Source organism: Poromitra crassiceps (assembly GCF_964638095.1).
Source record: "Poromitra crassiceps genome assembly, chromosome: 7".
Lineage (NCBI taxonomy): Eukaryota > Metazoa > Chordata > Actinopteri > Beryciformes > Melamphaidae > Poromitra > Poromitra crassiceps.
Window position 1 is genome coordinate 40624892 of NC_139628.1, and position 11741 is coordinate 40636632.

General features: G+C 42.1%; 2 protein-coding genes across 2 annotated transcripts in view; one reads left to right on the forward strand and one right to left on the reverse strand.

The window, feature by feature from the left end:
• The first annotated feature begins 389 nt into the window (after nt 1-389).
• ostc (oligosaccharyltransferase complex subunit) lies at nt 390-4480 on the forward strand. Its single transcript, XM_083640761.1, has 4 exons — nt 390-608; nt 1315-1408; nt 2952-3149; nt 3955-4480. The coding sequence occupies exons 1-4, from the start codon at nt 470-472 to the stop codon at nt 3971-3973; spliced, it is 450 nt and encodes a 149-aa protein (XP_083496887.1). The 5' UTR covers nt 390-469; the 3' UTR covers nt 3974-4480.
• A 1112-nt stretch (nt 4481-5592) lies between these two features.
• Nucleotides 5593-11741, reverse strand: part of tmem179ba (transmembrane protein 179Ba) — a 12172-nt gene continuing 6023 nt past the window's right edge. The window contains exons 5-6 of the mRNA XM_083640340.1: nt 10082-10160; nt 5593-7967 (exon numbers count right to left, since the gene is read on the reverse strand). Of these exons, the coding sequence (XP_083496466.1) occupies nt 7791-7967; nt 10082-10160 (256 nt within the window). The 3' untranslated portion in view covers nt 5593-7790. The remainder of the gene's footprint in view (nt 7968-10081; nt 10161-11741) is intronic.

Below are 11741 nucleotides of genomic sequence, written 5' to 3' on the forward strand. Positions count from 1 at the left end.
AATTATCACATTTTGTTCGGGGCCCCGTTAATGAAATCGCTGGGCTGAGCGGCGTGGGCGCAGTGTTGTGGTGTGGGAGATTCGAGCTGTCAAGTGGCAAGAACTGTCAAAAGGGAACAAAAGACTCGCTCCTGGCCAATCCCGGCGCTTGACTGCTGCGTAGGCATACATAAGGCGTGGTTTTGCCGGAACCGCGGTGGGTTCCATAATAGCTATCTCAGGTTGGCGAATGCATGACCCGCCCTTCTCTGCCTCTGATTGGCCTAGCGTCAAACGTTTATCTAATCACATTCGCTTGGCTATCCTGCGTCTTTTTCTAGGCCAATCAGAGGCAGAGAAGGGCGGGTCATGCCTTCACCATGATCATTACCATCCTGGGGGGGATCGCTTCCTGGACACGTCAACCTAGCTGCTGCTGCTGCTGCAACCAGATTCTACTAGGCAGGCAGCTGTACCGTTGGAAAGGGACATGGAGACTCTATACGGCTTACCATATGCTGTGCTTGAATGTCCAAACATCAAACTGAAGAAGCCTTCGTGGCTGCACATGCCGTCTGCAATGACGGTGTATGCAATCGTTATTGTCTCGTACTTTCTCATCACTGGAGGTAAATGGACGCTCTATGCTAAGCTAATGCAAGACTAGCTAGCTAGCTAGCATCTGATTTTCATGCCAAAACACTCTCTCCTTGTTATTTTGAAGTTAACTAATGTTTAGATAATAACGTTAGTCAGATAACGTTAATATACTATATCATTCAACCGTTACTCCTGTGAGCCAAAGATACAAAATTAACTTGCCTGTCTTTCTTTTTATTAGTAGATGCATGTTATCATCACTCCTTATTAGCATTGATTAGTTGGATATGATCACTTTAAACATGCTATTGCAATCCAATATGGATTTTTGTTGTTGAAAGCTTTCAATTAAAGTTAATAGTAACTGATAAAATAGAGAGGGTGGCTAAAAAATGGATATAGAGTTACTCGGTAACAGGAAAACATGGCTGACATTAGGCATGCAATAATAGCTGTAATCTAGTTTTTCAATAACAAGGTACAACATGTCTGATGAACTTTTAATGTCATTAAACTCTTGCCAGACATTTCTTTAATGTTAATGCACCAAAAAAGAAAACACAAACAAAACCACAAAAATAAAGATCCTTCACAAGTCCCAAACCTCAAGTCCAACTCAAGTCTCAAGTCACTGTGTGTGCGACTTAAGTACGCTCAAGTCCAAGAAAGAAGTCCCCATCTCTGTCGCTTCCTGGCATGACCCCTCTGTAACCAGTATTATTTTCTCCTCTGTAGGGATCATCTACGATGTGATTGTGGAGCCGCCGAGTGTGGGTTCAATGACTGATGAGCACGGGCACCAGCGGCCAGTCGCCTTTTTGGCATACAGGTATGTCAGTCACAGACAGTATGACGTCGTCATTACAGGTTCAGCATCTCAAATCATATTTAACTGAAGCCAATACAGCTCAACAGTCACATGACACTTTGGTTGCAGAAGAATAATTCCCCATTCATATTCTGCATTGAGATTATTAGCCATATATAGCAGAATACCTGTGCAGTGTATCGAGTGTAAGTGTTGCATTGATGTGTGTGCTTCCTGTGTGACCAGTGGACGCTGCGCAGCCATTGCGCACGCAGCATCGCAAGTTCTGCAGCCATTGCAATTTCGTCCATTATTCGCCCCTAATTAACTAATTAAAAAATATCGCTGTGTTAGGTCAACTGCAGGGGTGCTCTTTACACTTACTGAAAGAGTCGGCGCCATCCCATGTAAAATGGCATATCTGTGGCCGAACACAATTTCTGCTCATTCACTCTCACACACACACACACACACACACACACACAGAGACTTCGCATTCTTGGTATATAGGATGTCGTAACCACCTAAGGTAGACTTACGACAGGCGAGCTACAGGGGAAACAATGTTCCTGTAGAAGCCACAAATTTGTATATCATCCCCTTTTTTTGTCATGGAGAAAGAAGTACTACACCACCCAAAATCCTAAAGTGTAATGTTAGGCTCGCTTGAGTTGACTGCTGCCTCACCTGGAAATCAGACGAGAGCAGCCGAGCGCAGTCAGGCGAACACCCCCGACTGCACACTCACTGCTGCTTTTCTTCTTCTACAGTTTTTTTTAATAGCGGTTTGTAAACGAATTAAAACATGCATTAGCGCCACCCACACTCACTGCTCAAATGACCCAGCCCTTTAGATTACCTATTTTTATTTTAATGTAGGCATTACAGGTGGTATTTATGTAAAATATGGAGTGACAGCTTGGAATAGATATAAAATTGAAGTTTCTACACTTCACTGTGGGTTTGTGATGCACCTGTGTTGAACGAATGGGCGATTAGCTCGATGCGTTTCTCGTCATCCTCTGCGCTGTGCAGTCGGGCACAGTTGGTGGGGCGCAACTGCGGCGCCTCGCTCCAAATCTGCGCCCGCCTCGCTCTCACGATATGGGAAGAGTAGTAACTTCACTCAGAAAATAAACTAGCACCTGTGTCCCTTCTACCCTACCCAACCGTCCCCCCTTGCTGCAGAAAGATGCACACAGAGCTCAATGCTGTGTGTGTGTGTGTGTGTGTGTGTGTGTGTGTGTGTGTGTGTGTGTGTGTGTGTGTGTGTGTGTGTGTGTGTGTACACGCGCGCGCGCTCTCTGAATCAAATGTTTTAAGGTCACGATTCTGTAACTGACTGGTTGGATTGGTTCCAGGCTTAAAACTCTTTATTTAAGGGTTTTTCGAATCGCGATGGAGAAAAGGAATGGGGAAATAGTTTTCCGGAACCAAAGCTACATCATGAGTGTCACGTGACTGTTGAGCTCTAATTGGTCTTGTCATCTCACACAACACTTGTGATTGGTGCACTAGCCAGACAAGGCAAAGCCTCACTAATGCAGCCACATTTCCTTTCCAGAGTAAACGGCCAGTACATTATGGAAGGACTGGCGTCCAGTTTCCTCTTCACTATGGGAGGCCTGGGCTTTATAATCCTGGACCGCTCCAACGCGCCAAACATTCCCAAACTCAATCGCTTCCTGTTGCTTTTCATTGGGTTTGTCAGCGTGCTCCTCAGCTTCTTCATGGCCCGGGTATTCATGCGCATGAAGTTGCCGTAAGTCTTTATTTTTATGCATGTTTTCCACCGACGTGAAGATCTCTGTATATCTAGTAATATTTCTGTTAACCACACCCCAAAGTTTGCCTGCTTTGCAAAATTACCTGGATATAAAAGCAAAGGATAGCTGGGTGCATTTACACTACTCTTGAATGTCAAATTGTTGTTTGACAGTGGCATAGTGCACTCTGTAGGGAAAAGGTAGACATTAGCCCTTTTCACTTCCCACCCAATTCACCCATGTTGTGTCTAAAAGGCAGGAAGTAACACAGGTGCAAGCAGAAGATTAATGAGGGTCTCCAACTTCCAATCCATTTTGGTGATCCAGTGCCGGGGGCCCTTGTTACGGGTTTAGCTTGCACCCGCGTTACTTTCCGCATTTTAGACACAAAATGGGTGAATTGGGTGGATCTAATAAAACCGTGATATAAGCATGTGCAAACATTAACATTAATGACATACTGTACTATTGGCAATCTTAACAACAACAAAAAGCCTCGCAAATTCGTGCTGTTTATTCGCATCACTCTTGGTGTGTAAAAGCCTTAAGACAGTCTTCTTAACATTTCATTCTGACTTACATGAGATGGAGGGCACACCATACAACAATAAATTTAAAATGTACAGTATTTAATATAATACTCTGCAATGCTCTCCTGAAATAATACTGTATGCAGTGATAATTAAAACAATCCCTTGTTTTTCCGCATTTGGCATTCATGACAAATTACTGGTAGGTTTTTATAGTTCGACCCTTGGATGTGTCACACAGTCCTTACAAATGTGCCTCTTCTCTTTTCAGAGGATACCTGATGGGTTAAACACGCAGATGGCACGTATCAACCGACACGGATGATTTGGAAAGAGGACTTTCAAAAGAATCAATCTACATGTGGGGGCCCATCAAGCAGTTAGGTTAAAATTTTGGGTGGATTCAAGCGTTGATGAAATCAGCAACTCTTAATGATTGAAAGCACTGACCTTGCTAAAGAAATTGGACCTGGCTGTAGTCTCAATCTGTCTCATTAGTGCGCATTGACTTCCTCCCCTTGCCTCTTCTCCTATTTTATAAACAACTGGAGCAACAGATCTTTAACAAATCTTTCCAAGCCATTCGAGAGAATGGAAGGACATTACTGCAGACTGTTGAGATGGAGCCGCTGATCTGCAGCTAGGAATGCCACTACAATATTGTGAACCGGCAGTATATTTGGGGGTGGGATTTAGGAAGTGTATGGGTACTGTGTGTGTTGGGTTTTGTAAATAACCTTATGAAAATGCCTTCAACCTGTCACAGTAGTTTTGTATGATGGTGTGAAATAAATGCTCTTTCCAGAGTCGCCTTGTAGTGGTCATGCTTCTAAAAAAAAAAAAGTATAAGCACATGCATGGAATTTTAAATCAAAAATTGGATTTTTATGTGCAGGTTTACATTTGTGTATTCAAAACAAATTGGAGCACAGATGAACATGACTTCATCTGGGAACTTAGCTGCACTTGCAAGCTGCCTGAGTTCCCACAGTCCATGTGATTTGCTCTAGTCTCCAGAAGGTGGCGTCATAGCACTTCCAACCTAGCAATTATGCACTTTTGTCACTTAATTTTCAGCAGGAGGTGTTGGTCATGATCATCTTGAACATATTGGGTTATTAAGACCATTACCCTGTCTTGACTGAATTCTAAAGATTATATGGGTTTAAAAAAAAATAGAGTAATAATAGACAGTAATCAGATTTAAAAAAAAAATTAGATCAGAATCTGAGCTACTACATTATGCATAATTGTTGCTATTTGATTTAAGTAGCTACTGTATCTGACATGTGTGTCCCTCCCATTACATTCACTTTGAGATGGTGAGTCTCCTCAAAACACCATCTGTTGACAATTCCTAATTTAGTAGGAGTTAGCCAACAAGCTTGATCCTAGAGGCAGAGCAATTGTTTACTAAACCAAAGCAGCAGCAGCATGGAGTACTGCTTTGCCTTGACTCAGCACGAGATCCTAAAGCTCAAGAACATTCAAACATTCACAAATCAGCCTCATATATAGCTGCAGATGCAGATGAATGATTGGCTGCGAGAGAAAAGCCAATGTAACTTAAATTGCCTCTATCCATAAGCCTAATAAAACAGTCTAACAACGACATGGCTTCAAGTAGGGCTGTCCTCGACTCAGAACTCTGCCAGTCGAATCAAATTCGACTGTCCAATACGAGTATTTGACTATTCTATAAAGAAAATGTAGAGAATATCTGCAGTAATCATTTTGACCACATTACCAGTCAATGCAACAGAGTGATGGGGACATATTTTGAGCATTTAAAAATCAATAAGAGACTGTATGATCATGCAAGATTTTAATTGCCGACGTCGAGCTATTGGATAATGGATTTCTCTGAATAACGACAGGCAGGACACATGTATTTCATTTTTAAATTAAGCTCTTATAGTATAATTTTTATTTTGCCTTTTAAACATTAAAACATGTAGCCCACGTGAATAAACAAATGAAACAGTCAAGTGTAAAATAAGACATTGCTGATGCTTTGAAATGACATCTCCAATGCCTAGGGTAGCCTATTTCTCACAAACTGATTCCAGCGAGGAATTGTTTGGAAAATGATGCAAAAGCAGGATAAATACTTCCATGTGCTGAGGTGCAATCTCTCTCATCAACCAGCAGAGGGAGGTAGCGCGCCACTCTATTCTCCAATAGCAGCAAACAAGGATGGCTCAGTGTATTTAAACACTTTGGTTTATTGGTTTAAAAAGAAATATGTGTAGTAGCCTTATTACAAACACAACCATGAGATACAGGACTTTGGTTCACATGTGAATTCTGTCTCAGGGTGAAGTTTCACTTCAAGAGGAAAATAAGCCAAAAGACAAGAGAAACTTCAATTCATAATCATAAAAACACAGACAACATAAAAATGAAAACGCAGTTCTGTAGTGCCAAGTAGAAAAACACATTAGCAAATTACCAGAGTCCACACAAAAAATAAAGAAAATCTGCAAATGGCAACTTTGCAGAAAATGAAATGAATATTGAGAATTCGATATTGAGGCCCATGTATTTTTGACATTTTATAATGCATTGTTAATGACTGATGTAGTGAGTGAAGATTTGTGGGAAACAATGTCAGCTGTCAATCACAAAAAAGGCAACATTTGACAACACTGATGAAATACAAAATGAATGCCTGCAATACACTTTCTCCCAAGTCTATGTAAACAAAATATAATAGAATGAACAAATACTGACAAATACAGATTACTGTTATGTGATACAGCAGGACTAGGAAGAAAATGTGAAAAGGCTTGGGTAGCCTATGTATGTATGTATGTGTGTGTGTGTGTGTGTGTGTGTGTGTGTGTGTGTGTGTGTGTGTGTGTGTGTGTGTGTGTGTGTGTGTGTGTGTGTGTGTGTGTGTGTGTGTGTGTGTGTTTGTTAGTTATGTGAAATAGATACATGTACATCTGCAGCTCAATTTAGGCATGATGTGGCTCATCTGTTCCAGACACACTCTAAATGTGTAACTCAGGGGTTCCCAACCTTTTTTGGCTTGTGACCCCACTTTGACGTCACAAAAATCTAGGGACCCCAAAAATAAAATAAATAAATAAAAAATGTTTGTAATAGTATTTGCAGTGCTAAATAATACTACTCCATTCTGAGATGCCAAGTTGACTTGAAAAAACATCATTAACACCCTGTTTTTAGCTGAAATATATCCATATATATGCAGCTGGATGTGCCCTTTTTATTCTTCCTTTAGCACCTGGCTACAGTGCAGATTTGATCTAAAAACAGGGTGTAAATGACGTATTTTCAAGTCAACCTGGCATCTCAGGGCTTGTGGAGACTTGGATTACACCAGGGGTACAGTATGGAAGCTATCCCTTTGGAATAATCTGATCCTGTCACTGGTAAGAACAAGCTTGTTTAGTGCAGTAGGGGCATGTGGGAAAAACGGCTGCCAGTGCCAACTGAAGCGTCTTGGTCAATGCATCAATTTAAAAGATTTCTGTTCACATTACTTAGTTATAAAGAAAATATGAAAATACGGTCCAGGTTGAAAAATACCAAAATTCTCCTTTAAATGTGCGTGGTGTACTTTTTCTCTCTAGGCGACCCCATTTGAATTCCATGCGACCCCACAGGTTGAGAACCACTGGTGTAACTGGAAGCCTACACAGTGCTGTTGTTTCTGCTGTTTTGCTAAACTGTACATGCTAGATGAGGTTTAGGTGATGGACTGCTAATCTATTGTGCTTTACACGCGTGGGTTCGAATCCCATCCTCGTCGAAAAGCACAAGTATTTCTACTTTGTTTGGGATGTGACCCACCTAAAAACGTTTTCGTCGCACTTTCAAAGACAAAGTTTTATTGAATTTAAATGGATTGAATTCATCACAAGTTACTCCGATTGGTGTCCGAAAACGACATACCTTGGAAAATGTGCTCACACACCGCTCCACTGAGATATTCCCAAAGATTTACACATTTACAGATAAATAAGATCACCCTTTCCCACGTCTATCTTGGCAACGCGCCTTGTATGTTTATGTGTACGTTTGTACGTTGTATTTTGTTGTAACTTTTGCGTGTCCCTCTGTGGCACACGCCCGTCCTCACTACGGCTTTGCAGGGCGGTTGAAGATGGGCTCCGTCTCACTGGGATCTCCTGGATCACTGGACCCCGCTACTGCCCCTCCCACGTGCAGGCCGAAAATCTTCACCCCTTCACCCCTCTGGATGAACACCAGCACCCCGATGATCAGCCAGAAGAAGAAGCTCACCCACACCGCCGTCTGAGGGGAGCAGAGAGAGAAATATTTTGTGACAAGATATGTTGGTAGATATTCATTGGTTGTGTGATTTTTAGATGGCATGATCCTACTGGCATTTTCTCATCACTGGTAACGGTACTAGTTAGGTTACAGCAAGGAAACTCTGTTTCTCCTTCTGTCTCATCATGCGCAGTTTGGTGTCAGTTTAATATATATCTCTAATCTCTATGGTATGATTATATACCATTTCCTCATAAAAAATATTGTGTGGCCCCACCAAAGTTTTAATGGAAAAATTGCCACTGAGTATGAAGTATGAAGAGTGTGTATTAGGGGCGTCAAAATTAATGGTTTTTAAGATGCATCGCTATGCGGACGTGGAATCGAATTGCACTGTTAACAGAAGAATCATTGAATTGTTTATGTTTAAAATGTATGTACGTTCAGATTTTAAGACACTTTCTAAATACAAAAGGCAGTTGATATTTATCCGACTGCTTGTATTGATGAAAAAGTAGCCATGTGCAGTAATAATATAGAAAATTGAGGATGTGATACTTGGATCTGCGATACTTTGAGCTGTATCGAGATGCATCATGAAATCGAAGACAGATCAATCATAATCAAATCGAATCGTGAGGCCAATGAAGATTCCCAGCCCTAGTGGTTATTCAGTAGAAAAAAATTGAAAATGAAAGTGACAAGCATGATGTTAGAAATGTATATGTAGGAAAGCTAATGTCTAACAGCGGGAAAGTGGAAAGCGAACTTTGAACAGCCTTCTAATATAAGGGTTGGAAGGCGAACTAACTGCTGAAAATAGGTTCCCACACGCATGACGGCCGGGCGGGCAGGAAGCTATGAGAGCTGAAGGGGTTTAAGACTGACATAGAGCTGCTTTCCTTCTCTTACACAAGTGAAATACCAATTAAGGGTCTCAAATTATGTTACCGAAGCGTTTCACTGTAAAAACATATCTCATTGCTTTTTAAAACAAGGTTATGAATTTTGTAGCCAATTTTTCCCCAAGAATAAATCAAATCCAGCCTCTGTGGGACTTCTTCTATCGACTCTGTCTCTGCCCTCATATGCACTGTTTGGAAGGGGGCGGGACCTCCGATAAGATGATCTGTGTTAGGATACTTTGGTGCAGTTGATTGTTTTCTGGATTTTTCCCCCCATTCTACACAGCTATGCTACAGATAACAAGGTTCGTCGTCTGCATTCAGTTGGCAGTGGGTGACGCTGTAAGCGGGTAAATTAAATGAGTGTTAAGTTGTGATGTCACAACGTCACAGAAGTCAAAACAGCCCGTTTGGAGGCATTTCTCCTTACATGGCTGGTACTCCTTACTGGCTTTATCTTTATTTGCGTTTTGAGACTTCCATGATGTTTATATAGCACGCCCAAGTCCTTTATAACCAAAGAAGCATGGACATTTTGTTTTACATGAAATGGGACGTGTATAAGGACAAGTGTGGTTTATAGGCCTATCTGTGGTTATGGTATGTGTAATGACAGCTTAGTTAAGGTTAACATCTAACCCAGCAGTTCCCAACCTTTTCTAACTCAGGGGGGCCCACTTGGAAATCTCAAAACTTTTTGATGCATTATCAAGACCATTTTTTATTTTCCACAGTCACTAAAGGTCTTTGCACACACAGTCCGATTGTTTTCGTATGTGTGTTTTTTAATCCGTCATCTGAAAACAAAAATCTATTGGCTGATGCGAAAAATGCAGAAAATCGAACCTCGTCCGAAAACTTAAATGACGGACGTAATTGTCGGACTCGGTGTGTCATTGATGATTGACATAAATGAGGTCGTATTCTTTTTTTTTTTCGTGTGTCAACTTCGGACGAAAATACGGACTTGGTGTGCAAAAGCCTTAACACAGCATCTGAAACTGTCCGCTATGCCAGAGTGAGAGTAAGTGGAGCCAGACTCTCTCCTGCGCTAGTTAGTAGTACAGCGCAAAACGACGTGTAGAGATAGTCTGGCAAGCGAGGCTATGCTGGTGCTGATGCGAACAGGCATAAAGAGACGCTGACACACTCACTGACAGTGAGTTAGCTGGACCCAGGTGGCTCAACCTAAAACCTAAAATGCTGTGGTGGAGAATGCGGCTTGCTCACCTCAGCTTTGTGTAGACTGGTGTAGAACTGAGCTCCGTTGAGTGGACTGGCCCATTTTCTGAACTGGGCTTCCTCACAGCTGGAGAGAGAGACAAGAGAGAAAAACACATAGAAGAGTTTCAGTTTCAGCCATGGACTGTAAAAAAAGAAGAAGGAACAAGTCTGCAAATACATGCGGTAAGATCAGATCAACTCTTCTATAGAGGAACACAAAACCTCAAGAACACCACATGATAGAAACTTCATACTTACTTATTGTAAGTATGAAGTTTCTATCAGGTGTTGCTCTTGAAGCATCTGATATGTCGTTGTTGGAAAGTGTTTGGAAAAGGGCAGGCACGTTTAAAAAAATACCTGGCAGGTATGATTGGATGAACCATCTGTCTTTCACCGTCTATCACGGCTCCCTTCTCAATGTTGTCAAAAGTCATTTAAAAAGAGAGTGGCACCAACGGAAGTCCCAAATCCCTGATAGTCACATGACTCACGTAGCTATAGTGTGTGCGTCGGGAATAGTTCCAGGAAGTACGTTTGAATGCATAAAATAAAGCTAATAATACAATTTGATTCTTTGAACATCCGACCCTCTCAAAGTACATCACAAACGGCCCATTCTGCCGCATCTCTACAGCGCTGCTTAATCCAGATAGAACCTTAATTCCAGGAACTATTCATAGCTTTCAAGGGGCGTTACGTGCTGCCGGGAACGCCCACCTGGCGGTCAAAAAAAAACTTGTTGATTCCGTTGCCTGCGAGTCGACTCACGCTGTTTGTTCAGCCAAAGTGCCGCATAGCCTACCTGTTGTGCTATCGGTTGCACTAAACCGACGAGGAGACACGCCTGGCTTGTGTTTTACAGAATCCCGTCAGAGAAAGAAAGGAGAAGGTTGTGGATTTGTGCGACGTGGTTCAGTCGCTGGGCAGGGGGAAAAAAAATGCTTTTTTTTCTACCATCAAAGTACACACGTCTTTGCTCTTTGCGGGCAACATTTCATCAAAGGTAAGCTCAAGTAACGTTACAATAATGATTAATACCCCGTTAACGTTACTTGAGCTTACCTTTGATGAAATGTTGGCCGCAAAGAGCAAAGACGTGTGTACTTTGATGGTAGAAAAAAAAGCAAAAAAATGTTGCCCCCAGCGACTGAACCACGTCGCACAAATCCACAATCTTCTCCTTTCTTTCTCCGACGGGATTCTGTAAAACACAAGCCAGGCGTGTCTCCTCGTCGGTTTAGTGCAACCGATAGCACAACAGGTAGGCTATGCGGCACTTTGGCTGAACAAACAGCGTGAGTCGACTCGCAGGCAACGGAATGAACAAGTTTTTTTTTGACCGCCAGGTGGGCGTTCCCGGCAGCACGTAACGCCCCTTGAAAGCTATGAATTGCGAGGTGTAAACAAAAAAGGGTCCATTGGAGTGAATAGAGAGGACTCTTTACAACTCTTTTATCTCTATGGCTCTGACTGTCCTCACACCTCAATCCCGCCCATACAGTAGCTGCCTCTGGATGCTGATTGGTCCGGCTGACTGTGGGGGCTAAATCAATAGGTTGATGGATTTCTCCAACAGAGTGATTTATAATGCCCTGGGCCTGTTTCCTGCTTTCACTTTACACTTGTTTTACATGTCAGAGTTCCTGGAGAAGGGACAGCAACC

Excerpts from the sequence above, each read along its gene's own strand:
- ostc (XM_083640761.1), top strand. The coding sequence starts at position 470 with ATGGAGACTCTATACGGCTTACCATATGCTGTGCTTGAATGTCCAAAC. Across the intron at positions 609-1,314 it reads GTACTTTCTCATCACTGGAG|GGATCATCTACGATGTGATT; the intron begins GTAAATGGACGC and ends TCTCCTCTGTAG. Across the intron at positions 1,409-2,951 it reads GTCGCCTTTTTGGCATACAG|AGTAAACGGCCAGTACATTA; the intron begins GTATGTCAGTCA and ends TTTCCTTTCCAG.